The sequence below is a fragment of the Neovison vison genome, chromosome 2, assembly GCF_020171115.1.
Source record: "Neovison vison isolate M4711 chromosome 2, ASM_NN_V1, whole genome shotgun sequence".
Classification (NCBI taxonomy): Eukaryota; Metazoa; Chordata; class Mammalia; order Carnivora; family Mustelidae; genus Neogale; species Neogale vison.
The window spans coordinates 5,954,809-5,982,338 of record NC_058092.1 but is presented as its reverse complement, the minus strand read 5'-3'; the positions used below and the strand labels follow the sequence as shown (position 1 = coordinate 5,982,338).

The following is a 27,530-nucleotide window of genomic DNA, read 5'->3' as shown; positions in this document are numbered from 1 at the left end:
GAAATTTGTGGGGTTGTTCCCCTTAAGTAGCTACTGCTGTGTTTGTAAATGTGCTCTTGTTTCTGTTCGTTCATTCTGTGTATGGTCATTCATATCTGCATCTTTTGATTTTATTCCTTCTTGAAGATCTTGCTATATAAAATCACAATTAACCCCCCACCCCGCCCCCAAAAGACAAAAGACAAAACTTGCTGTTGTCTTGTCAGAGCAGGGCTGTTCTCCGAAGCCTCTCAACGGATGGTTTGGCTTGCTGAGTTCCCGGGTGTTGGCTGTCTCGGATCCCCTTTCTAAGGCCCCACTTCCCTGCACACTAGCTTGGTATGCAGGGAGAAGCTGCAGAGTCTGTTGGCTGGGCTTTATTTACGGAAACAGCAGGGTTGAGATTGATTGCGTTGAGAGACAGTGTATGGATGAGGGAGGGTCACAGCACATGCTCAGTCCTGTCAGTGTGGGGGGAAGTTTCTGCGTTCTGCGTGAAGGCTTAGGTCATAGCACAAGCTCAGTGAAAGCTCTATGAGGTCTCTCAGACTGCATGTGCCTCCATTTTGAGTTGTTAGAGTAGAAAAGGGCAGAGTTTTACCAGTAAGTAGAGGTCCAGGGCTACAGCTAGACTCACCAGAGCCTCTGTTAGTCATGGATGAGCCACTCAGCCCCTGCAGGTAGGCTATCTTCCTCTGGCCTCACCGGAACAGTGATGGTTTTTGCTGCTCTTTCTCACTTCTGAAGATGTTTATGAATCATTTCATCATTCATAGTGCATGTTCCTACGAGCCTTTAATTCAGCCCTGGCTGGCCATGTAGGTGCTGTTGGGAAGCGTGAAGTCAGCTAAGAATGGGTCTGCCCGGAGATGCATTAAGCAAATGGAGACGTTGTGGATCCCAGCTGTCCCTGTCCCTTCCCCTTTCCCTTCGCCTTTCCTCTCCGGGTATAGCTTTAACCCGAGTCCTGCATGGGTGCCTGGTGCTGAGCTTGTTTGCCTTCAGGCACCTGCAGAACAAACGTGCCGGCTGCTCCATTGCTGGGTGGCTGGCAGGGAATGCCTGGGCCCCAGAGCAGCTCTGTTCGGATGTTTTAGGAAGGGTGGTAGGTGGGCAGCTATTGGTTGCTTTGAAGGTGGGTGGAACTTGTTTTGATTGAGAGCCTGTTTGCCAGAGCAAATTATGTTTCTTGTGATCTGTTTCTGAAGTCTGAAGATGAACTAGAGATTATGACATATACAGGAAGTAGTTGTGGACCTTGGTCGCAGCATTATCACCTTAAAAAAAATTTTTTTAAGAGAAGTAAAAGGTTATGTCACATCAATTTCTGTTGTTTCAGAAGGAAACAATCCATTTTCAGAGTTTATGGGAAATGACAATTAAGAAAAGAATTGTATGCGGTGACATCTGTGATAGAAGTTAAGGTTTCAGGTATTTTATTTATTTTGTTTGTTTTAGCAGAAGATGGCATTTGTGGTGTATATGTATTTTGTTGTGTGACTTACACATTCTGTAGGAGAGGAGTAAAAAGAGGAGTTGATGCTGGAGAAGGTAGAAGCACTGAGCAGGCCAGGCCAGAAGCACTGAGCAGGCCCACTACTTGATGGGCCTGGCACTAGCCTTTTCCTTGTGGGGGAGTCACACTTTTTGTGTGTCCTGTTTGAAGCCAGGCCTCAGACAGATGCTCTTACTATGGTTAATGTAGGGAGCCAGGCATAATGCTGAGGGTTAGGACGAGTTCAGTTCTTACTCAAGTATATGGTAGGTGAGGTTGGTGAATCGTATTAGTTGTTACTCTCTGTTTTCTCTCCCCTTTTTCCTTCTGAGGAAAGTTGGAAAAAATTTTGAAGTGACAGTTAAGTTTTGTGTATTTGTGAGGTTGGAAGTGGAGGCATGTGATACGGAAGAAAGTGCAGCTGGTAAGTGCTCATGGGATAGTGAGGAAACGGATGGGACATCAGTGATATGGGGAGAGATTCTGAGCATAAGCTCTTCGTTGTTTAATGTGAATGTGGAACTTGTCTTCATCACTCCATTTTGATCGAATACTCTTCCTTTCTGCGAATACTCTTCCTTTCTGCTATTTTCAGTCTAAAATTACCATCTCTGCAGACAAGAGGATCTGGGCCCAGAGGTGGCACGTAACACTCCAGAGTTGTTTCAGAAAATCCTCATTTGAGTCAGGACAGTACTTGTCAAGAAAACGGTTGTGGACTGCCTTTGTTTTGTAGGGCCTTCACTTCTTCAACTTTTTTTATATTTACCAAACAAAGTGGACTAGGAAGCTCTGGGCAGTTTCCTCCCGCTGGTCCGGCTGGCTGGCATGGCCCAATACGGATGCGCGCTTGTGAGCTCGTATGCGGCCACCTGTTGCGGTGGTGAGGGCTTGCAGTGACCACTGCCGGATGTGTAGAGTCAGATCCTGTGTTTCAGATCCTTTCTTCAGGTGAAGTAAGTCACAAGAGCTGTTCCCTGTGTAGTGTGCATTTGTTCTGTATTTCCCGGTCTTGGGAAAAATTATTGGAATGTTACTTGTTGACCAGCTATCTCTTGTTCAGGGGCTCCTGTGCTTGTCTGGTGGTGGTGGAGGTAAGGGACAGCACTGGGAGGTTATTCTCTTGGCTGGGGAAGTTGTCCAGGGTCTTCACAGCTTGGACATTGGAAAGATGCTTATTACTTTCATTTTGTCTTATCACTCCCTTCCTGTTGTACCTCAGAGTATCAGGAAATGTTGGTGAATACGGACAGCCTATGTTTCCAGAAGAACATAGAAGGGAAAGTTCACTAGTCATATAAATAGTATCCTTTATTAGCTTTCCTTGTCATTATATTAGAATCTTGAATCAGAATCCAAGAGGTGAGGCTTACATTTAAAGGGTTCCTGTTATGTAAAACATAAATTTTTCAGAGCCTGTGAATCTGCCAATAACGTAACTCCATTTTTGGATCACTTCCTAGGTTCTGGTCTGGTGCGTTTGATTGGAAGACTCTGGTATACCTAAGACGTAACGCTCACCATGTCGGTGATTCTCCAAGTTGTTCGTTGTTTCTGAGCCTTTCTCCTTCTGAATTTGTTTTTCATTTTCCACTTTACTTTTTGGTCGTTTAAAAGATTTTATTTATTTACTTGACAGAGATCATAAGTAGGCAGAGAGGCAGGCGGAGAAAGAGGAAGCTGGCTCCCCTTTGAGCAGAGAGCCCAGTGCGGGACTCGATCCCAGGACCCTGAGAGCATGGCCTGAGCCGAAGGCAGAGGCTTAACCCACTGAGCCACCCAGGCGCCCTTAAACTGAGCTATCTTTCCACCAGAGAAACATTTATTCTAAAGCCATTAGGAAAAAAATTCCTCCAGAATGAGAGAGAAAATAGAAAATACAGGCTGAAGGGAAATGTGAAATAATGAAATTCATGAATTTGTGTGCATTCATGAGTCTCCTCCCAAACTCCTGATGATCTGTATTGAGCAGTTTGTGATGGGGGAGGGTAAGGGTTCCTGAACATATTTAAAGCAGTTCTGAAAGAAAATTATTCTATTCTCATGTTGTGTATTTTTGATACTTTGGTTCTAAGCTACAACAGCTCATTTTCATTCAGTTGAGACAAATAGACATTATTTCTATCAAAGTTCTTTGAATTATACATTTATTTGTGACTGTTTGTCTTCTGGGCTGTGGGCTACATCTGTGCTTATAGCCTTCGTTTTAGAGTGCCTGCCAATGGGCCTTTGGCATAAATATGTTGAATAAATGAGTGGCATTTATTGTAAGAGAAAAGACTAGATTTAGAGTTAGATGGTTTTGTTCAAATGCCACCTAAGTAGTGACATTGGGTGAGTTTCTTCACTCCTCTGAATTTTCATTTTCTCATGGACTATATCTCCAATAAAATAAATATAATTTCTCACAGTTATAAAGATGGGGTGAAAACAGTATAAACTGTTTGGGACTTAATTACTCAGTGTATTATTGTTACTAATTTAAAGGCCAAGTCTACAATCTCATGTAGGTACGGTTATCTCAACAACATCTATAGTTTTTGGTGAGTCTACATAAGACAGCGTCAAGAGTTGTGTTGGAAATTATGGTAATTAAATTAGTGGCCAGTTTGTTTAACTACAGTTTATTGATCTCCTTTCTTCTCTTGCCCTTTGGGTATTTTATATTTTTCTTTATATTTCCTGAAAAAAAAATTTTAAAGAGGCTTTACTTACATGTCAAGTAAAACGTTCAGTGTGTGCAGCATTAAACGTCCTTCTTTTCTTACTTCCCTGATGATGTGCGTGTGTGTCTGTGTGTGTGTGAATGTTTCTGCGTTCTCCTCCCTGCCCTCACCTCTTCCTTCTCCTCCCCCCATTCTCACACCACCACCGTGAAGAGGCAGGAGGCGATGGTCATGTTTTTCATAGTATTTCCCAGAGACTTCCCACTGGGAACAAAGAGACATTCACACATGCACTGAAGACATACTTGGAGTCCAATGTCCCTCTTTGTCTGGGGATGTTACATTTTTGGTTTTATAAAGTTTGATGTTGGTGTGTAGAAAGCCAGCAATATTTTTGTTTAGATTGGTTTAATCTTCAAATATTGCTACATTATAAATTATTTCAATCACAGTAGGATTAAAAGAATACGTCTGTTTTCTAAATCTTTATGTATGTACAGCTTTGTGTTGGGCTGTGATTACTGCTTTGAAATGAGATCCTTTCTCATATGTTGGTTTGGTTTTTGTTATGTTTTGTTTTGTTTATTACCATTTTTCCCCCCGATGTTACATACGTTATATAGAGGCATATTGACTGCATCTTATTATCAGCATGAAATCTCCTCTTTTTCCTCAGCCAATGCCTAAATTCTTAGTTCTGGACTCTGACTTCTATTTAGGGGGTACTCTGTGGAAGGAGAGCTACGTCTGTGGCCTGGACTCCTCCATAATTAACTCACCCTTTGAAAGAGCACCTTTATCTCCTCAGGCCTTGGTTCCTTCTCTTAAGCTCGAAGATGAGATCACATGGCCTCTAAGGAACTTTCCATCAGGGAAAATGTAGAATATCATGATTCAGGATTTTGAAGAGTTTCTGTCTTGACCTTTGCATTTGTGTATGAACTTGAAACATTAACTCTTTCAACTGTTGATGGGTTTCTCTCTTTCTCTCTCTCTTCTGATAAATCAATATTCATTCAGAATATCCTTTCTGCTGGGCAGGAGGGTTAGCCTTCTATCACAGGTGGCTTGATTTAATTTTGTACCGAAGTGCTTAGTTGCTACCTATGGCTAAACAACAGATGAATTGAAATATTGGAGTCATTTATTCATTTAGAATATATTTAGTGAGTGCCAGTGGGCCCTCGGATATAATGCAGAGGTAAAAACAGACTTGGTCCCTTACTTGCATGGTACTTTCAGTTTAAGGTCAGGACATCGGGGGAAATAATTACACAAAATAAATATAAAATCATGCCAAATAAATAAAAAATCACATCTGTGGTAAGGGTTGAGAAGAGGTAGGTGGTGCTTTGGGAATTCCTGGTAGAGGAATTAGCTTGTGTTGTTGTCGGATGCCAGTACTTAAAGCTAATAATAGCAGGGGCTACTGTGCAGCAGGCTGGTGCCACTTCTCCCTGTAGATCATCTTTTATTTTTATAACAACTTTGCTAACCAGTCATCATGAGTGTCATCTCCTAGATGAGACATTGAATTGTGTCCTCAAGATCACATGTAAACTAATAAAACTTTGTTACTGAGATTTTAATCCAGGCTCATGGGATTCTGAAGTCTATGCTCTTCCCTTGTGCTTAAGCATCTGCTGTGGTGTGTGTCACATCTCCTCCCTCCCAGGAGTGGGCTGCTGGAGTCTTGGGACATCCGATAGGGTACTCTGTGCATAGGGTACACAATACAATAGGGTATACAAAGCACAGTGATTTTAATCAGGTTTAGGGAATTGTTTCCTCTTAAAACAAATGGGAATATATAGTCAATAGAATACAAAGTTTACATGGGCTTTTAAGATACTGTGTCAGACTTCAAAGATAGTTCAGGCTTGTTTAAGACTGCTTTGGGGTGGGGCTCCTCGGTGGCTCAGTTGGTTGAGTGTCCGACCCTTGATTTCAACTCAGGTCATGATCTCAGGCTTGTGCCAGCGAGCTCTGCATCGGTCTGCTGATTGTCGTTCTCTCTCCCTCTCCGCCGGCCCCCATGTGCACTCTCTGTCTCTAAAATAAATAAGTATATGTTAAAAAAATTTTTTTAAGAGGGGGTGCCTGTGTGGCTCAGTCTTTAAGTGTCTGCCTTCAGATCAGGTCGTGATTCTAGAGTCTGGGGATCCAGTCCCACATCGAGCTCCCTGGTCAGCGGGAAGCCTGCTTCTCCCTCTCCCTCTCCCACTTCCCCTGCTTCTCTTCACTCTCTTGCTGTGTCTTCCTCTGTCAAATAAATAAAATCTTAAAAAAATTTTTTTAAAGACAAGACTGCTTTGGAAATGTGCGTTCATGCTGGAGAAATCTGAGAAACCCAGGATGCTATTCTAGATTTCCTTCTTATCATCCTTGTTTTCACTCCTGCCCACAACCCTGCTTAAAAAAGAGTGATTCCCGTGGTGCCTGAATGGCCCAGTCGGTTAAGCATCTGCCTTTGGCTCAGGTCATGATACTGATCAGGCTCCCTGCTCAGAGGGGAGGCTACTTTCTCCCTCTGCCCCTCACCTCATGCTTTCACTTTCTCTCTTGTTCTCTCTCAAATAAATAAAATCTTTTTTTTTTAAGTGATTCTGATAAATTGCCTTTCAGTTTTCCTAAAATTTGTTTTGTTTCATTTTGGACCCATAGTTCATTTCTGTGATCACTGTCTGAATGAGCTAGTGAGTAGTAGAATTTCTAGAGTTTTCTTTGTATTGATTTCATGTCATTCTTCCTGCTCAACTGAACAGCTTATGGGAAAGGTACCCTGAGCCGGTGATCTGAAGGAAGGTGAAGGAAGATTGCACAGTGATTTCACTCATGCATGACACCAGCCCCAAAGAAGGGGTCCAACTGGAGAGTTACGCAGTTCAAGCCTTTTGGGAACGGGCTGTAGGCCACGCTGCTGTGATATTCTGGGCTTGGATTGAGGACCAGGTCTGGGTTGAGGGTGGGAACCCATGCCAGCTCCCTGTGACAGGCCTCCGTTCTGCCAGCTCATGTCTTCTCCCCTGGATCCTGTGCTTTTGTCCTTCTTCCTCCCCTGTAGACCCAGGTCCTTGTCGTAAGCAGCGACCACACTCTTTCAGAGCGATTTGCTTGTCCTGAGTGAATGTTCCTTCACAGACACTTGCCTCTCCCAGCCTGCATCTGGCCAGCCGGCTCTCTCCTCTCCTTTGCGTGGATGCTTCTCCCTTTTTGATATTCAGTTACAGGCTTCCTGCCCCTTTCTGTCCGTTCCCTGTTTACTTCTTAGACTAAAACGTTTCCATGGTAACAGGTTACTTTTCAAAGGGAACATCTTGTCATTTTATTTAATCCACTGCAGCTGAAGAGGACTGAAATATTAAGTTGTAGTTGCCATGGATACTGCTTTGTTACATGGATTTCTTTTGTATCAGATTTCATATACAATGAATTTTTCTTTCTTTCTTTCTTTCTTTTTCTTCCTTTCTTTCTTTCAGTGCTCAAGGAATAAACATAATGATTTGCCATTATTGTTGTAATTTGGCTTTGGGGACTGTATTTTCATAGTCCAAAGTGAAGATTTGTCGAATAATGGGGACTGAACCTCAGCTGTTTTGAAAAACATATATTATTTACATTAAGCTCACAGAGACATTCATCCTTGCTGGTGAGGATGGTATCAAATTTTTTTTTTTTTTTTAAAGTATGATTCACAGGGATGTCTCAAAAAGGATGACTTCAAGCCAGAATCCTTAGTAAATACAGGGAAAAAAGAATTTATGTGACTTGACTTAGTTCCTTGAACATCTTTTCTCCTTAACTGTGGCACTCTTTCTTCTGTTACTTGTTCAGCTGTCTACAGTACATCTTAGGGGAATCTTAGGGTCATTTAATTAGCTTTTCTCATATCTAGCTTTCTTCTCTCCAGTCTGCCTGTAATACATCACTCAGCCAACGAACTTTTTTGGCCTTTTAAAAACTTAATTTTTTAGATTCATAGGAAGTCGGAAGTTACTACACACTGCTCCTATATACACTTCACTCACTTCCCCGTTTGTGTATAACTCTAGTGTAACATCAGAACCTGGATATGACATTAGTAAAGTGTGTGTGTGTGTGTGTGTAGTCAGTCAATGTAGCTTTATGTGACCACTGCCATTGTCATATCTGTTCCGTGACCATGCAGACCTCTTGCTCCCTCACCTTCCTACCCATCCCCCATTTCTAACACCTGGCAACTACTAATCTGTTCTCTGTTTCTATAGTTTTGTTATTTTGACCGTGTTATATAAATTGACCCTTAACTTTGATAGGTTTTCTCACTAAGAAATTTTTTTAGAGAGGGGGAGAGAATACCCACTTGTGAGGTTGGGGGCATGGAGGTCAGAGGGAGAAGGAGAGAGAATCTTGAGCAGGCTCCAGGCTCCACACTCAGCACAGAGCCCAATTTGGGGATTAACGTCACTACCCTGAGATCATGACCTGAGCTGATATTAAGAGTCAGATGCTTAACTGACTGAGCCACCCGGGTGCCCCTATAGGTTTTCTCTTTTAAGTTGATTTTCAAACTAAAACTCTTTTTGGTAATTCTTTGATGCTTGAAATGAAGAGAAGGGTATGGTTTCTCATACTTGTTCTATTCGTGATTACATTATTTTGGTTCAGAAGCTTAATCTCTGTCATGTAGGAGCTCTGACTTTGGAGTCAACTAAACTTGAGTTTGAATCCTGGTTTTTTCCTCTTGTTAGCTGTGTAATCTTGGGCAGTTTCGTAACTCTCTCTTATTTTCACTTTCCTTAAGTGAAGAAGTAATAATAGCACCTTCCTTACAGGGTCATCCTTAAGATTAGATAAGAAAATATTTGGAATTTGCTTAAGCTTAAAACGCCTGGTACATAGTAAATGTTCACCGTATATGTTTCTTTATTAATACTATAATTAGTACTGTCATTATTATCTATAAAGTGGAGATACTGCTTCATAGGGTTGTCACAAGAATAATAATACATACCTGACACAAATAATACTTAGTAAGTGATAACTAGTATTATTATTTTGCTGGTGTTTGTCACGCAACTGCAGGTATCTAAATTTAAGATAATGTCGTGAAAACACTGAGGCAGGGACAAGGGTGTATATAGATCTGTCCTGCATTATCCTGGAACATGACCTTCATCTTTGGTTTCTTATTTTGTATGTAGTATCCTTTATCCGACCTCACTGGGATTTACACTGTTCTTGGTCTGGATTTTCCTTCCTTAATTGGCAGCCATCCTGTTTTTGCCCAGACCTAGTTATTTAATTAATCAACAGTGTACATCAAGCAGAAACCTCTTTAGCAGCTGTGTTATTTCACATATAAGATGCAATAAGCTCTCTATTTCTGGGACTGTCACTGTTAATGCTTCCATTAATATCAAAATATGAATTAAATGAATACATAGAAATGAGACTGCAGAGCACCTAGAACAGTAGGAAATATTTACATGCTAACTGTCATTGTTACTAATTGAAGGATAAGCCTGAATCCAATATTTTCCATCTAACTTATACATGACATTACAAAAATCACATCCAGGTAGAAGGACCCATTGAAGGGCCAAGACAAATGGATTTTTAATGTACAAGAGTCCAGAAAGATCATAGATGAGGTTTTAGATTTGTATTGTGGTAAAAACCGTTAAGAAATGACCACTTTGTCGAGTTTTGGGGTAGTATCCAAAATAATATCCATAATTGCCCAAAAGACTATTAAAATATTCTTCCCAGGGGTACCTGGTGGCTCAGTGGGTTAAAGCCTCTGCCTTCGGCTCAGGTCATGATCTCAGGGTCCTGGGTTCGAGCCCCACATCAGGCTCTCTTGCTCAGCGGGGAGCCTGCTTCCTCCTCTCTCTCTCTGCCTGCCTCTCTGCCTACTTGTGATCTCTGTCTGTCAAATAAATAAATAAAATCTTAAAATATTCTTCCCATTCCCAGTTACTATCTTTGTGAGGCTAGGTTTTTCTTCAGTACTCTAACTAAACTAACATGTTGCTGGGCACCTGGGGGCTCAGTAGGTTAAGCATCTGACTCTTGATTCAGCTCAGGTCATGATCTCAGGGTTGTGGGATCCAGCTGCATGTCAGGCTCTGTGTTCAGTGAGGAGTCTGTCTGAGACTCTCTCCATCTCCCTCTGCCCCTCCACCTACTTGCACTGTCTCTCTCTCTCAAATAAATGAATACAATCTTATCTTAAAAAAATAAAATAACTTATTGCAACAGATTGGATGCTGAAGCACATATGAGAATCTGGCTGTCTTCTATGAAGTCCTGTATTGTATTTGCAAAAATGTAAAACATTGGCTTTGTTTTCATTGAATTTTTTTTTTCTGGTTTAAATAGATGTTTTCCTTTATCTTTTCCTTTTTCTTTTTAAGATTTTATTTATTTATTTATTTGACAGAGGGGGAGAGATTACCAGTAGGCAGAGCAGCAGGCAGAGAGTGTGGCGGGGGCGGGGAGGGGGGAAGCAGGCTCCCCACAGAGCAGAGAGCCTGATGCGGGGCTCGATCCCAGGACCCCAAGATCACGACCTGGGCCGAAGGCAGAGGCTTAACGCACTGAGCCACCCAGGCATCTCTCAATACAATTATTTTTCAAAAAAATAAGTTATACATGTTAATATGTAATAGGCTTATTGCTATTTAAAAACAATTTGGGGGGGGAATTTCTCAAAAATCTAACTTCCTTAGAATGCTCAGTAATTTAAAGACCATAAAGAATTTCTGAGACCAAAGTTTGGGAACTGCTATGTTAAGTAAAAGGAAATATGTACTAGTCAGCATGTGATTTTATTAAGAGTGTTTTCCACAGGCTGTTGATACTGCATTTAAATAGTAATTCCTGGAGATTTTTGTCAGGTTTTACAGTCGGTAATCTAGAAGTATTCATGCTACTAAGGAACTTTACATTTGTCCTGAATGTGTAAAGGCAGGTAGTGTATTAGATTCTGGGAGACACACGAGATGGGAATCATTTCTTGTGCTTTAGAAGTCTGTAGTCCCATAGTGGGTAGTGAGGTAGGAAATGTCCGAATGGGTCATAGCAGAGTATCATCCTCTGATAGGGCGGTTTGGACCACAAGAGGAGCATGCAAGAAGAAGTGGGCAGTGAGGCAGCAGGGGAGGAACATGGTTTTTTTTTGCTTTGTTTTGTTTTTAAAGATTTGATTTATTTATTTGACACAGAGAGAGAGAGAGACAGCAAGAGAGGGAACACGAGCAGAGAGGCAATGGGAGAGGGAGAAGCAGGCTTTCCACCTAGCAGGGAGCCAGATGCAGGGCTTGAACCCAGGACCCTGGGTCCATGACCTGAGCTGAAGGCAGATACTTAACAACTGAGCCACCCAGGCACCCTAAGGAACATGTAGTTTAATGTGGAGTTTGGCTGCTGTCAGAAGAGGGAAAGGAGATGGGGATTGTTCAGTGGATTGCAGATGTGGCTGGATACTGGCTCTTTCCCACAAAGCTTACTTCTTGTCTGCCATCTTCACTTCATATGCTGACAGTTTTTCTCTCAGATGCATCCAGTTCTCTCTAAAGGGGCGTGTTGCTATCTGCCTCCTTTTATCTTGGACCTAAAACACATTTCTACCATTTATTCTATATTCAGGAGTTCCTGGAAATGGTAGGCCAGTGCCATTGTCTGCTTACCTTGGATCCTAATCCTCAAAAATAATTTTGTTGGGGCGCCTGGGTGGCTCAGTGGATTAAGCCACTGCCTTCGGCTCAGGTCATGATCTCAGTGTCCTGGGATCGAGCCCCGCATTGGGCTCTCTGCTCGGCGGGGAGCCTGCTTCCCTCTCTCTCTCTGTCTGCCTCTCTGCCTACTTGTGATCTCTCTCTCTCTGTCAAATAAAATAAATAAAATCTTTAAAAAAATAGTTTTGTTGTTTTTCTTGCTATAAGAAAACTTGATATTTAAAATTGCATATGGTTAAGAAATAATTTTGTTACAAAAACTGATTTTTAAATTTTCAAAGGTTGTTTTATTTTGGGCTTTTTACACCACTAACCTTGTTAGTACCCGTCATTGACAGAAACAAAAATAAGAGAAACCATTTCCAATTTAAGCTCTTAAAGATCCTCAGTACACTTGTTTGTGTCACTTGTGTAATTATTATTAGTAATAATTATTAACTTATTTTATGCAAACCAGTGGGATATAAGATATCTAGTGTTTGTTTTGTTATTTTGGCACATTTTTGTGCTAAATACGATAATATTGGCATATGAAAATATTAAAAGAAGAAACAAAAAATAAAAAAGGAAGAAGATTAAAATAAAAACAGACCAGGAATGTTTGTTCTAGAATTATCAAGGACTTCACAGTGTGTGTGTAGCAGTGATGGGGAAATGCTTTCATAGGCATCCACTTGAGAACCTTGGCATAGCACAGAGCTTCTAGAAGAGCCTGGAAGTTGAGTTGTGCGCACAAGTTACTGGATGGGCTGCAGCTGAAGCCTTTGATGACACATTTTGGCTAGACCTGCTTGTAGGCAGGCGAGCATTTGGAAACTATTTAGAAAAACAGGGGAGAGCTTTTGGCAGCTAGTTTGCTCATAGCTGGTTATGAAACAGAAAGGGATGAGTTGGAAGGGAAATGGTCAGTAATACTGACTGCTTGTTTTTCTTAAAGTATTCATGATTAAAATAGCCTGCTGGCCTGTTTGATTCTTCTCAGGCCTCCTGAAACAGCATGCCCTTCCTACATCAACCTACTAGCAAAGTCCATTTTTTGACATGTGTTTCAACATGCCGTTCCCCTAGCAGGGAACTGAGGTGCTTTGTATATTATAGACAGTACTTGCACAGCCTTTTCTCCCACTGTGCAGGGTTTGATTCCCTCTTGGGAAGTCCTGTTTTGTCCTGCTGATGTGCTCCCCTTCACATTAATTTCTTTGGAAATTAACTATTGCATGCACTGTTTTCTCCCTGTGAAGCCTGTCTAATTCTGATCATTTTCCTTGGCATTTTTGTATTGTTTCTTCTGAGATGTTTTATGCTTACCAGTGTACTGATTGGACCTCTTCTGGTGTTTTGGGGATGGATCCTACTTCCTGGGTAGTTGGAGTGTGAGCTTCTTAAGAACTTGGCCATAACTTTCCCTTCTGAGTCTTCTCCCTTCGTTTTATCTACTGCCCACTTTCCCCAAGTAAGACTTTTTGTGAGAGAAATTGTTGGGTCAAAAGAAGAAGAAAGTAATCATTTTCCAGAATTCATTTTAACAACCTTATACATTAACACTGGGGTTATCAACTCTCGTGGAGGACAAACATGAGACCGTGCAGCATCTCTGCTCCTTTGCTGGCTCCGTTCTACTCTGCAGCACAGTGAAGTCCACCGGCTGGAAATTCAAAGGTGGCTCTGCACCACAACAGACTTGTCCCTGATCATGGGAAGTGTGGCCTGAGACCTCCTGCAGTTAGTCATGACTCAGAGTTGAGGGTAACCAGGAGTTGGGAGTGGAGCCCCGGGAGGGCAGGGACTGTATTTCTTTTTCCGTCACCATATACCCAGTGAGCACCTTGTGCAAGGCTGGGACAAAAGAGTCCACACGCATTTTGTGAAAGAGCGTAAGGGGAAGGCGACAGACACTTTGGGAAGTTGTGGGGTGAAATGGGAAGGAGATCAGGAAAGGCTTTACAGAAGTAGTGGCTTCTAAAAGGAACCTGGGATGGCTAGAATTTGAAGCAAGAGAGGGTGAGCTTTGCAAGTACAGTAGGAATGACCTAACACACCACAAGACAGATTCTTCCACCTCCTAGACCTTCTGGGCTCATTCCCACACCTTTTTCTTCTCTGCTTTTTTTTTTCTTCCCCCCTTTATTATGAAGGCCTTTTCTGGGGTGTGCGTGGATGGCTCAGTCAGTTGGGTGCCCAACCCTTGATTTTGACTCAGGTCATGGTCTTGGGATCATGAGATCAAGCCCCTTATTGGGCTCTTTCCTGGGCATGGAGCCTGCTTGTGATCCTCTCTCTACCTTTCCCTCTGCCATTCTCCCCCTGCCCCCACAAAGGCCTTTTCTGACTATGTTGTGTAAAGAACTGTAAAAATGTTCACCATTCACCATCTCCTTAATTCTTTGGCCCTTTTATCATCCCATCTATTTGTTTCTTTGTTTTACATCCAGATAAGAATGTAAGTTCTAGTAAGGCAGGGGGTTGTGTTGCATTGCTTTATCTCCAACACCTAGGACAGTTTGGATTGTATATTGGGTCTTAATGAATATTTGTTGAATGAATGAATGACCCAGTGTGTGTGCTTGGAACCATAGTTCTCTTGTTTATCTTTTAATAAAGTTTATAGTAGGGCCTGTGAAATGTTTTGAAAAGAAGAAACCTCTCCTGGGGTTGTACTTCCTGGGGTTGTACTGTCAGAATGTACCTCTCTGAGGTCTGAAGGAACAATGGTATGGGGAGTCAGGACAGGAAGCGGCAGGAAGGGGGTTTTTAGAGGAAAGAGATTTTAGAGATGTGTAGGGAGGGTGGGGGAGTATGCGTGTACAAGACAACACTAGAAATAGTGGGGAACTTAATTCTTCCTGGGTTATCCCTCATTTATTTCAAATGAATTATTTGCCTTGAGAACAATGTGTGAATGTCAATGCCAGAACTGTATGCGCTAACCTGATCTGCTCTTTTCGTGACAGGAGGCTGAACAGCACCCAGGGAGAGATTCGTGTTGGTCCTAGCCATCAGGTAAAGCAAATTTTAGTAGCCTTTCCAGTAGGGTTTTATTTCTTATTATTCTGCTGGTCCTTTATTCTGTTATGCAGCAGCTTAGAATCATTGTTAAGCTTTAGGGAATTTTATATAAATGCAGGGTTGGTTTTTTTTTTCCCCCCTTATCATTGCATACTTTTAAAAAATTGTTATAAGATACACATAATGTCAAATTTACCATTCTAAACATTTTTAAGTGTACAGTTCATTGATTTTTAAGTATATTCATATCGCCATGCAACCATCAACACCATCTACCCCCAGAGCTTTCTTATCTTCCCAGACTGAAACTCTGTTCCCATAGAACACTAATTCTCCATGTCCCTTCCCCACGCCCTTGGCAACCCTAGGATAATGACCTGAGCCAAAGGCAGATGTTTAACGACTGAGCCACCCAGGTATCCTGAAAAAAGTGGTTCTTAAGTAAAAGATGCTTAAATTCTTGGAAAGGAACAGATTTATTATGCTTACATTCTTTTATACTTTCATTTATTTTATATCAGATTTTAAATATATTTATTAGGTTTTATTTTAAAAAAGAAATGTTTTGGAGCACCAAATATAACAACTTGTTTATGTATTGGCAATATTTTCCTTATTAAAATTTTAATTTTTTGAATTAGGTACAATATTAACATATGTGAAAATTTAAAAAGAATAGTAAAATAAATCCCCTTTTCCTTGTTAGTCAGCTTTCACACGTACCAAATCATGGTCAAACTTGTTTCATTTATTCTCCTTCATACCTCTCTAACCATTATTTTGAAATGAATCACAAATCTGTCATTTTACTTGTAATATCCCAAAGATAAGAGCTCTTTCCAAAAAAAATTGTAATATGTAACACCTAATAAAAATTAGCAATTTCTTAAGTACCCCCTTAGTCTAGATTTCCCTCTTTTTTTTTTTTTTAATAGTTCAGATTGGAATCTAAATAAGAGCCATGCATTGCAATTGGTTAATACATCTCTTAAACCTCTTTTATTTTTTTTTTAAAGATTTTATTTATTTATTTGACAGACAGGGATCACAAGTAGGCAGAGAGGCAAGCAGAGAGAGAGGAAGGGAAGTAGGTTCCCCGCTGAGCAGAGAGCTCTATGCAGGGCTCCATCCCAGGACCCTGGGATTGTGACCAGAGCCGAAGGCAGAGGCTCTGAGCCATGCCTTAAACCACTGAGCCACCCAGGCGCCCCTCTTAAATCTCTTTTAATTCATATATTGTTCTCATTTTTCCTCTTCTTTCAATGTATGTATTGAAGAAGGGGAGTGTTTTGTCCATTCGGTTGTCCCATAGTCTGGATTTGGCTGATTTCATCTTTTTGTGTAATTAGACTTGTTCCTTTGTCCGTGGCATACCTTGAAAATTAGTAGTTCAATCTGGAAGTTGAATATCATTCTGGTTTAGTCCTCTGCCCCTGGCCTGGGTCATGTGGTATATATCCACCAGGAGGTATGTGTGTCCTTGCAATGCTGATTTGCAGCTGTGGCTTATTAGTTAGATCTAGATTAAATAACTAGATTAGTTATTTAAAATGGTGATATTCTAGGGGACGCCTGGGTGGCTCAGTTGGTTAAGCAGCTGCCTTCGGCTCAGGTCGTGATCCCAGGGTCCTGGGATCGAGTCCCATATTGGGTTCCTTGCTTGGCAGGGAGCCTGCTTCTCCCTCTGCCTCTGCCTGCCTCTCTGTCTGCCTATGCTCGCTTGCTCTCTCCCCCTCTGTCTCTGACAAATAAATAAATAAAATCTTTTAAAAAAAAATAAATAAAATGGTGATATTCTAATCCAGTCATTCCTTCATTTGTTAGGTGAATAAAGGAAGCTTTCCCTTTACCACCACCTATTTGATTATCAGAATCACATGAGAAAGGCAGGATGAATGCTCCGTTCCTTCCTTCTGTTCACCAGTTTTCAAAAAAACATTAGGTTGGTTTCTCAACACCTTCCAGCAGTCACCAGTGGATTTTAAATTATTTGTTATCTGCTAACCATTTGTCCTTATTCTTACTGATGATTAAATTATCCATTTGGGACTGGTAGGATGCTTCTTCCTGCCATTTTGTGTCCTTTTGACTGAGCAGACCCCGGGGATTTTGGGTAGGATTCTTTCAACTGGTATGACATGATTTTAATGTCTCATCTTGTGTATTTCCTTGATCTAGAATTAAACTTTTCTCATAGGAGCCCTTATTGTTTTATTGGGAAGTGACATTTTTGGACTGGGTGTGGGGTGTTCATTGTTACCCAGTTGGTTACTATTTCTAGGCCTTTTCAGGGAACAGATTAGAAAATATGCCCTGCCCGCCCCCTTTTTGAAGATAAAATATATTGTGGATTCTTTTTAATTTCAATTCAAATTTTTATCTGGGTTTTATATTTAATCCTATCTTTCTTTCCTTTTGTATCTGTGTCTTTTTCTCTAGTCTCAAATCCCATTTTCAAATGACTCCAATATAAATATTCATTTGCTTTTAATCCCATAATACATATCTAATAGTGCAGAATAATAGTACTTAGAGTGCTACAAACAATATGATTATTAAAAACAGTTTACTATTAAAAATTTTTTTTGGTCTTAGAAAATATCCCACTAGGGCTTTATAAACAAATTAATACGTGTTTTAAAGTTAGTTGAAATAACTCCTAGAGAGGAACCAACTCAATGTATAGCTAGTGCATTTATTTCACTTTGCTTTAGGGTTTTTAAGAGATTGTTGTTCTTTAAATTTCATTTTGCTTTTATAATAATGTAAAGTTACTCACATAGCTCCAAAGTCAAACATACGAAGGAAGAAGTATGCTCAAAAAAGTCTACTGTCTCTGTCCTCTCCACATTTTCCTTCTCTCCCTGATGGATAATTGTTGTTTTTGTTGTTGCTGTTATTTGTTTTTTTGTTTTTTAAAGATTTTTACTTATTTATTTGACAGACAGAGATCACAAGTAGGCCGAGAGGCAGAGAGGGAAGGGGAAGCAGGCTCCCTGCTGAGCAGAGAGCCCAATGAGGGAATCGATCCCAGGACCCTGAGATCATGACCTGAGCCGAAGGCAGAGGCCCAACCCACTGAGCCACACAGGCGCCCTTGTTTTTGTTTTTTTAAAGTTTCGATTTATCCTTCTTATTTTTAGTCCCCAACCTTCTGATCTTAGACAAGGGATAGCATGATATACACACTTTTACCAGCTTTCTTTGAACTTTTAGCAATGTATCCTGCTGTTTCCTCCAAAGCAGGATGTAGAGCTCCTCCTCACTAACTTCTGCTACTTCACGGAACGCCATTGCAGGCCTGGGACAGTTTATTTTTCCAGTTCCTGTTTTTGGGCATTTAAGTTGATTCCAGTCATGTGTTGTTATAAGTAATGTAGTGAATGGCCTGAGCATACAGATTTTTATACTTTTGTCAGTGTATCTTTGGAATATTCCCAGAAGGGGGATGGCTGGCGTAAAGGGCAAGTGCATCTGGAAGTGTGAGGGCATTACAAATTGCCGGTCCGTGGAGATTGTACCATTTTTGCATTTGTGCTATCAGCTCATGCAGGTGCTAATACAACAGCCTTGTATATTGTTGCACTTCGGGATTTATGGCATTCTGATAGATGAGAAATGGTATCGCAGTGCTGCTGATTTGCCTTTTTCTTATCAGCAAGTTTGACCATGTTTTCTTATCTTTAAGAGCCATTTGCATTTCTTTCTCTGTGAACTGTCTGACTGTATTTCCAGCTTATTTTTCTCTTGACCAGGGGGATTTGTCCTCTCCCAAAATAATAGTGCTTTTTCACTAATTTAACAAATAGCCGTTGGAGCGCTACTACACCAGGTACCGTACTTGGTGCTGGGGGAACAGAACTCTGTATAAATGTCAGCAAAGGCTCTTTGATGTGAACATCTGTTGAGTTTTAGATTTCATTCCTGTATGGCACTGTGTCTTAAGCAGTTCTCATTGAAGCACCCAATTAAATGTTATAAAAGTCAGCACTGAATTAAAGAAGAGTACCCTTGTTTGGAGAAAGTCAGCACTTGATACTTATTTAGAGGAATCAGAGAAATCCCGTGAGGCAGGCTGGAGCCCTAGAACCACATGGTTTACTAATGTTATGTTTTGCCACACGATTGTTTTAAAAAGTCAAAATTTCTGGACTTTGGGGGAAAAAAATCAGGGGATATACAAGTACTAGTTCTCGTCCCTGCTTGGTTGCTTTCCCTGGACAGGGCAGTACTCTCTCCATTACACCCTGGTTCCCTTCACTGCTTAGCATCTGATACCTGTGCACCCAGGGCAGGAGCCACGGGCGCAGGTGGCTAAGAACACTTGAAATGTGGCTAGGCCAACCTGGGAGGTAATGTTTTACCTCATAAGGATACTAGAATGTTTAAAATGAAATATGTAGCTCTCATTTTATTTCTATTGGACAGTGCTGCCTTATCCTCTTTTTGCTTCAATTAATTTTTTTGCCTGGTTTCTGTGGACACTGGAACTTTTTTTTTTTTTTAAGATTTTTCTTTATTTATTTGACAGAGATCACAAGTAGGCAGAGAGGCAGGCAGAGAGAGAGAAGGAAGCAGGCTCCCCGAGGAGCAGAGAGCCCGATGTGGGGCTCGATCCCAGGACCCTGAGATCATGAGCTGAGCTGAAGGCAGAGGCTTTAACCCACTGAGCCACCCAGACGCCCCAACACTGGAGCTTTTTAACTGTAGCCCTTAGTTTAAAATATGCGACGGAAATGTCCGCGTTCATGCTGTTTTGCAGATGGTTGGGTTTCTAGGCCTCTGAAGGTTGTGGTAGTCATAGTATCTGCTGACTCTTGCTCTGGCCCAGAGGAGTGAGGTTGAGAACCTGCCAGGGGTATTTGGATCTCTAACCCAGAGGTGATTCAGAATCTTGGTTGTTGAGCACTGTTGTTCAGATACTTAAAAAAAAATAATTTTATTGAGGTACACTTGACATAGGGTTCATATCTCATGTAGACTGCTGCGTCTGCTGTCACAGTTCATATCACCGTGCAGCATCTCGCTGGTCTCTGAAAGCTCCTTTCTTTCCCTTCAGAACAGTCTGCTCCTTCTGAAGCTGCTGTAGTCTCATTTCTGACCCAATCATTTAGTTCAAGCGTGTTTGTAATATTAACTCCAATTTTGTGTCATTTTAATGTTTTTCTTGATAATACTGTAGTTGTTGACTCTCTTGAGAATAGCTTAACTTAATAGGATAGCTCGTTTGTTTTTTTAGTGAATATCCTTAGGTGAGGTTTCTTTATTTATATCTGTCACTTTGTAAATTTGTTCTATTGGAAATGTGTGTTTTCCCCTTCTCCATCAAGGAGCTATTATGTCCTGAGGGTTTTTTTTTTTTCCCTAATTTCTTTTATTCACATGCATCCATTTTTGTTTTACTCTTTAGATTATGCTGGCACTGGTTTATTTTGATGCTGTTTGCTGCTCCTTAAGTAGAGATTAAGCTGTCCATTGTGAAATCTTCTATGGTGAAATGATCCTGAAATGTCCTACAGACTGGTTTCAGTGACTCACAGTTTTTCTGGGTTTTTTTGTTTTTTTTTTTTTCCCCCGGTACTGCCTGCAGAAAGCAGCTCAGTAACTACTGCGTCTGTTCCCAGGGCCTGCCTGTCGAGGCAGCTCTTTAAATCCTCCTTGAATGTGACTTTTCATCCCTGTTTTACAGGCCAAACTTCCTGAGTTGCAGCCGTTCCCTTCTCCAGATGGTGACACTGTGACCCAGCATGAGGAACTGGTCTGGATGCCTGGAGTTAATGACTGTGACCTCCTCATGTACTTGAGGGCAGCAAGGTAATAGGAATTCTCCCCATTCTGCCCTCTGAATTAGGCCATCTGGATTGATTAGGAGGCAATAAACTTTCTCCTATCCCCTGAAATTTTATTTATACATCAAACATTCTCTCACTTTATGTTTTGTTATACGCTCTGTAATCTGTGCTCTGATTTTTCTTGCCAGAGAAAAAGTTTACCATGATAAAGTCACTTTTTGCCCCCTCTCAATCTTTGCCCCATATCAGATTTTAGAGCTCTTCAGAAGGGAAGCATCTTAAGCCATACATGCAATTATCAACACTTCTAAATACAAGTTGAGTAATTGGGTCGTTCAGCCCATTTTAAAATCCCATTACAGCTTTCTCTACTTTAGGCTGTTCATTGATGGCTGACCCAAGCTTGGTGTTTTTGTGGCTTACCTACATGCGAACTTACTAACCTATGAATGCCTAAAATATAAAAGATAAGTTTAAATCTGGCCCTGCATGTCACAGTGCGGGCTGAGAGCCTTCCTTCGTCTGCAGTGGTTTCTGGGATTCACCGCAATATCAGCGGTGGGTGCTGGGGCAGGCCGGTAGCTGCGTTCCAATCCTTTGGTCGGCTGCGCTGTGCCAGCAGAGAGGCCAGCAGCAGAGGCGAGGCTGCCTCAGGGCGGTGTGTGAGTGGCCACTAAGAATTCTTCTCCTTCCCTTTCCTGCTTTTAACTCCACTAAATTAGTGGATGTATAGTATGAAAGGAATTAAGCAAGGTTTCAGAGGATTTAATTTTTTTCTTTTTCCCAAAAGATCTTTCTTTCAGAACGATTATTATCTGAGTATTGGGAAAATCTGAGTATTGGTAAAGTGCGGGAAGAAGTAACACAAGTGGACTGAAGTAGACGAAGCATTTTCGTTTGTGATTGAGTGAAGAGTGAAATGTAGAGGATCTTAACTTTTTTTTTTTTTTTTTTTGAGAGAGGGAGAGACTCTTAAGCAGGCTCCACACCCAGCTCTTATCACCCTGAGATAATGACCTGAGCCAAAAAATCGAGAGTCAGATGCTTAGGGACGCCTGGGTGGCCTCAGGTGGGCAAGTGTCTGCCTGCGGCTCAAGTCGTGATCCTGGAGTCCTGGGATCGAGTCTGGTCTCCGGTTCCTTGCTCCATGGGCAGTAGCCTGCACCTCCCTCTGCCGGCTGCTCCTCTCGCTTGTTCTCTTTCTCTGATAAATAAATAAGTAAAATCTTTAAAAAAAAAAAAAAAAAAAGGAAGTCAGACGCTTAACTGACTGAGCCACACAGGTGCCCCTAAAAGTTTTTTTTTTTTTAAGATTTTATTTATTTATTTAGAAAGTAAGGGTGAATGTGCAGGTGAGGGGAGGGGCAAAGGGAAAGAGAGAGACTCTCAGGCAGACTGTGCTCAGTGTGGAGCCAGGGCTCAGTCTCAAGACCCTGAGGTCATGATCGGAGCAGAAACCAAGAGTCGGCTGCTTGGCCCACCTGGGAACCACCCAGGTTCCCCTAAAAATTATTTTCTGTTTTAGAAAAGCAGAAACAAGACCGAGAACTCTAGCTTATCATGCCTGTAGTAATGGAATTTGGTTTGGGCTGAAAATGCACTCTGAAAACTGAGGGTTAAAGTTTCTTTGCTGATGTTTCCCTTCCTGTCTTCCAAGGAGCATGGCCGCGTTCGCAGGGATGTGCGATGGAGGCTCCACGGAGGACGGCTGCGTCGCGGCGTCCCGGGATGACACCACCCTCAATGCACTGAACACAGTGAGTCTTTAGAAGTTGCCCTGAGTGGGAACAAAGTTCTTTTTCCTTTGTGCTGGCTGTAGGGAATATGCGATGAGTATGAAATCGGAGGAGACTGGATCTTAGGAGTGAGTACTGTGGTATAGCGCTGGGATTGAAAGATGGGTGGTGGTCTTGGCTTTGGGCCCCATGACCTTGATCCAGTGATGTGGCGCGTCTAGGTTCATTTCCTCACCGTCCCTCAGGATTGTGTTGAGCCTCAAATAAAAGCCTGATGCTAGTGGTACTTCACCCTAGGTCCCACAAAGCTGACCACTGTTAACGGATTATCTTATTTAATCCTCACAGTGTCCCTCTGAAGTAGGTTTTATTATTATCACTGCTGTAGACATGAGGAAATAACTTTGGAGCGATTAAGTCACAAGCCAAGGTAATACACTCAAGATGTGAATCTAGAGGCCATACTTTTTGCCTTCTTCTCTGTCTCTGAGAATGTGTGTGGGAATAGAGAAGAAGTCAGACTTCCTGGAATAAATTTGTTTTTTTTATAATTGTGCTTTGGAGCCATGTAAATATTTCACATGATTATACAACTAAAGTAAGTTTTAAAAATAACAGTCCTTCAAAAAATCTAAAGTAAAATATAACAAGTGAGCCTAATGATACTGAGTTGGCTGTGTGGCATCCTTCAGGATTACTCATCTGCTCTAATCCTGCAACACCACAGCTCTCAGAGGAGCAAAACTCAAATTGCTATAAATAGTACGATCACTGAAACCAGTTTACTTTTTTGGACATTTCGCCCCCCCCCTTTTTTTAAAGATTTATTTATTTATTTGACACAGAGACAGAGATCACAAGTAGGCAGAGCATCAGGCAGAGAAAGAGGGGGAAGCAGGCTCCCCGCTGAGCAGAGAGCCCGACGTGGGGCTCAATCCCAGGACCCTGAGATCCCAGGACCCAAGCTGAAGGCAGAGACTTAACCCACTGAGTCACCCAGGTGCCCCATGGACATTCCTTTTTGACATTAAAATGCATCCTGTAGGGCTGTTTAGGAGAAGTAATTGTATTTTAAAGTTTATTGAAATAATTCTTCTCTGAGTGGTTACTAATCTGAAATCATCAAATCTGATGAAGTAATAATGGGTTTCTATGCATTACTGATGTACTAATAAAGTTACATATATTTACATAGGATACTGAGCACAAGGCTGAGGAATTCCTGGTAACTAACTGAATGTAATTTAAGCCCCCTTTTCGTTTTTCATTTTTCTTGAGAGGTGACTGTAGTGGGTGCCTGGGTGGCTCAGTGGGTTAAGCCGCTGCCTTCGGCTCAGGTCATGATCTCGGGGTCCTGGGATCGAGTCCCACATCGGGCTCTCTGCTCATCGGGGAGCCTGCTTCCCTTCCTCTCTCTCTGCCTGCCTCTCTGCCTGCTTGTGATCTCTGTCAAATAAATAAATAAAAACTTAAAAAAAAAAAAAAAAAGAAAAGGGACTTTTGAGATCATCTGTTCAGTCTCTAAGTAGATTAGATTCTAAGGCTCAGAAAGGCCAGATGATTATTAAATGCCAACAACCCAAAAAGTTCATAATAGAGCACAGAATATAATCTAGATTCCCAATTTAGGGACTTTTCTACTCTCTAGCTTGCTTTCAGGGAAGCATGTGGATATGGCTGATTTGTATTCCTGGTCTAGTTGTGTTTCCTGAGTATTACATGACATGATAATAGTCTTTTATGTGTTAGAGATTGAATGATCTTGTTGGGATTGCTCCATGTGTTAAATAACTGAATGATTTTTTAATATTCGCATGGATTTACTTCTTACTTTCTCACCTCTTCCATACTTAGGGTTTTTGTTTTTATAAGGGGGTCTTTTAAAAAAATTAAAAAATTAAAAAAATTTTTTTAAAGATTTTATTTATTTATTTGACACAGAGAGAGACAGTGAGAGCGGGGACACAAGCAGGGGGAGTGGGAGAGGGAAAAGCAGACTCCCTGCTGAGCAGGGAGTCCAATGTGGGGCTCGATCCCAGGACCCTGGGATCATGACCTGAGCTAAGGCGGATGCTTAACAATTGAGCCACCCACGCGCCCTTTTATAAGGGGCCTTTATTCTGAGTATACGTGATAGAGCCAGAAGGGGTCTGTGAGAGTATTTTATCAGTGAGGAATCAGACTCAAATCGGTGAATCTGTAGACAGTGGGAACAGTGTGAGTGGTGTGAATGTCTGTGAATTCAAAATACCCTAACTAGCGTGTTTAGTCAGAGTAACTCTTTGTTATGAGCTTGTCTTCTGTGGAGTTTTTTGCATAAAAGCTTTATGAAAAAATTTCCCCTTTCACGACCATGCCGATCACTTGAGTTTTTAAATAATGAAGATGTTGCCATATTTAATTAAATGTCTATTTTTGGCACTTGACTGAACTGATCTGATTGATCTGTTCTCTTTCTTATTTCAACCCTTGTAAGGATTCTGCACAACATACTTCTATACAGAAATAATTTGGGCTATTTTTGCCCATGGTCCTTTGTAGCAAGTTCCTTCTGAAGTTTTCTTAAGCATTGCTAGAGGGCTTTGGTTTTATGAGTTTTTATTTCTGTGAAGCTGCCTTCCCATCATTTGAAATTTTCCTGTCTAGGCGCGTCCAGAAATGGCTCAAGTGTCGGGTTATGCAATCCGAGTGCATTTAGCGACCAAAGGACTGAGTTGTGTATACATTTTGTGTTGAATGGAAAAGTTTAGTGGCTGTTTTTAATTTTTCTACTTCATTGTTTTACTGGCTCACAGAGATTTAGTTGTAGGTACTTTCCTTAATGAAAAGTGAAGTGAATTGAAAAATCTTACAAGAAGTTAATGTTTATTTCAAATTCCTTGGAGTAATGGTGGTTTTGAGCTGTGTTAAGTAATAAGTTTAAAAGATAAGCTCATTGTCATGTGAGAAGTATTTATTTTTTTTTTTGTAGAGTCAAAACAAGGTTAGGCATTTCTCTAAACCTATGTCTATTTCCTGTTTCTCAGGACAGTACAGAAAGTTAAAGTGTATGAAATTCTACAGTACAGCCACATTACAGTGTTTAACATCTGAGTAGGACTATTGAATTTAAATGCATGTAAATAAATAGTTTGATCTTTAAAACAGCCATCTCTAATTGAAATTTTTGAGCTGTTAAATCTTAATGACAATTACAGGGACCTATTTTTGAATAGAAGCTCTTCTACATTATTCTTTTTGACTCAATTTTTTCTTCATTATTCACAAATGATATTTTTAGTGTGTAAGTTTTAAAACAACATATGGGCTATAATTTATGTATAGTAAGCTCTGATTTAAAGTATATACAGTTTGATGGGTTTTTTCAGATGTATATATCAATGAAACTACTACAGTGATCAAAATACAAAACATTTCCAAATTCCTTAGTTTCCTCATGCAGTTTTTTAATGCTTTGCTGCTTCTCACCTCAGACAAACATTGGTATGTTTTCTCACCTCATGAATTGGTTTTCATTTTCTAGAATGTTGTATGAGTGGAATATCTTATGTAAACTTTTGGGTCTGGCTTTTTTCAGTGTAATAATTTTGACATAGAATTCTGCTGTTGCATTATCAATAGTCCCTTTTTATTGCTGAGTAGAATGATAGTGTATGGATACTCACAGTATTCGATTCGTTCACCTGGTGATGGATACTTGTGATGTTTCCAGGCTTTTGGCCATTATGATAAAGATGTTATGAACATTGTTATTCAGTCTGTGTGAGATGTGTATTTTCACTGCTCTTGAGTAAATACACCTAAGGAGTGAAATGGCAAGACTGTATGTATGCAGGTAGCTTTTTAAGAAACTGTCAAACACATTTCTAAGTGGTCATACCATTTTACATTCCCATTCACTAGTGTGTTAGAATTTCAGTTCTTCGGCATCCTTAACAAGACTTGGGGTGTCAGTCTTTTTCATTAATGATTCTAATGGAGGTGTAGTGGTATCTCATTGAGATTTCTTTGTTGACATTTGACATTACTAATGATGTCTGTCTGTGTCTCATTCAGTGAGGTTTTACTTTGAATTTCCTGACTGTCATATTGAACATCTTTTCATGTCTTGTTGCCTATTTGTATGTCTTCTTTTGTAAAGGATCTTTGGCCCAATTTAAAAAATTGGATTGTTTTTAATATAATTACTTAGTTGTAAGAGTTGTTTTTATATTGCAGATACAGTTCCTTTGATACATGCATTTACAAGTATTTCCTCCCATCCCATGACTGTCTTCTGTAAAGGTGTGTTTTAGAGAACAAAATGTTTAACTTTCCTTAAGCCCAGTGTATCATCTTCCTTTTGTGAAAGTTCCTTTGATCTCCTCATGATAACAGAGATTGTTTCTGTGCTTTCTTGATGTTTTCGTTCTTGCCTTCAGGTCTGTGATTCTTTTCAATTAATTTTGTATGTGATATGAGAGAGATGGAAGTTCATTCTTTTTCTACATAGGTGCCAGTTGTTGGAGCAACATAGACTTTTTCATTTCATTGCCTTGATACCTTTATTGAACATCAGCTGCTGTATAAGCGTATAGCAGTTTGAATCTTTTTCTGGATTCTCTTCTGTTTCACTAATGTAATATCTGCCTTTTCACCCGTACCTCAGTATTTTGAGTACTGTAACTTTGTTTTTGTTGTAGTTGTTTTTGAGAGAGAGAGAGAGAGAGAGCGAGAGAGAGAGAGAGAGAGCGAGAGAGAACGAGAGAGAGCGAGCGCATGCACCAAAGGGTGGCCTGTGCTGGTGACCTGGTGACCGGTGGGAAAGGTGCGGGGAGGGGCCAAGGGAGAGGGAGAATCCCAAGCAGGCTCCCTGCCAGGCTCTTCTCAACCCTGAGATCATGACCTGAGCCAAAATTAGGAGTCTGGTGCTCTATCAGCAGAGCCACCCAGGTGCCCCTTGAATAGTGTAGCTTTATTGGAACTCAGGTAGTCTAAGTCTTCCTATTTTTTACTTTTTTTTTTTTAAGATTGTTTTGGCTGTTTTAGGTCATTTGCATTTCCATATAAATTTTAGAATCAGCTTGCCGTTTTCTGTTTTTAAAAAAGGCTTGATGGGGGCGCCTGGGTGGCTCAGTGGGTTAAGCCGCTGCCTT

The 27,530-nt window shown here is 40.9% G+C and overlaps 1 protein-coding gene across 5 annotated transcripts in view; it reads left to right on the top strand.

Annotated features, from left to right (window-relative positions):
• RERE (arginine-glutamic acid dipeptide repeats) overlaps positions 1 to 27,530 on the top strand; it is a 428,379-nt gene that overhangs the window by 289,777 nt on the left and 111,072 nt on the right. For 4 of the 5 annotated variants that reach the window (XM_044237096.1, XM_044237094.1, XM_044237092.1 and 1 more), the window contains 3 exons: positions 14,813 to 14,861; positions 20,557 to 20,681; positions 22,317 to 22,416. In XM_044237096.1, the coding sequence (XP_044093031.1) occupies positions 14,813 to 14,861; positions 20,557 to 20,681; positions 22,317 to 22,416 (274 nt within the window). Of the gene's footprint in view, positions 1 to 396; positions 660 to 14,812; positions 14,862 to 20,556; positions 20,682 to 22,316; positions 22,417 to 27,530 lie in introns of those variants that run through there. The other variant, XM_044237097.1, reaches the window with a different exon arrangement.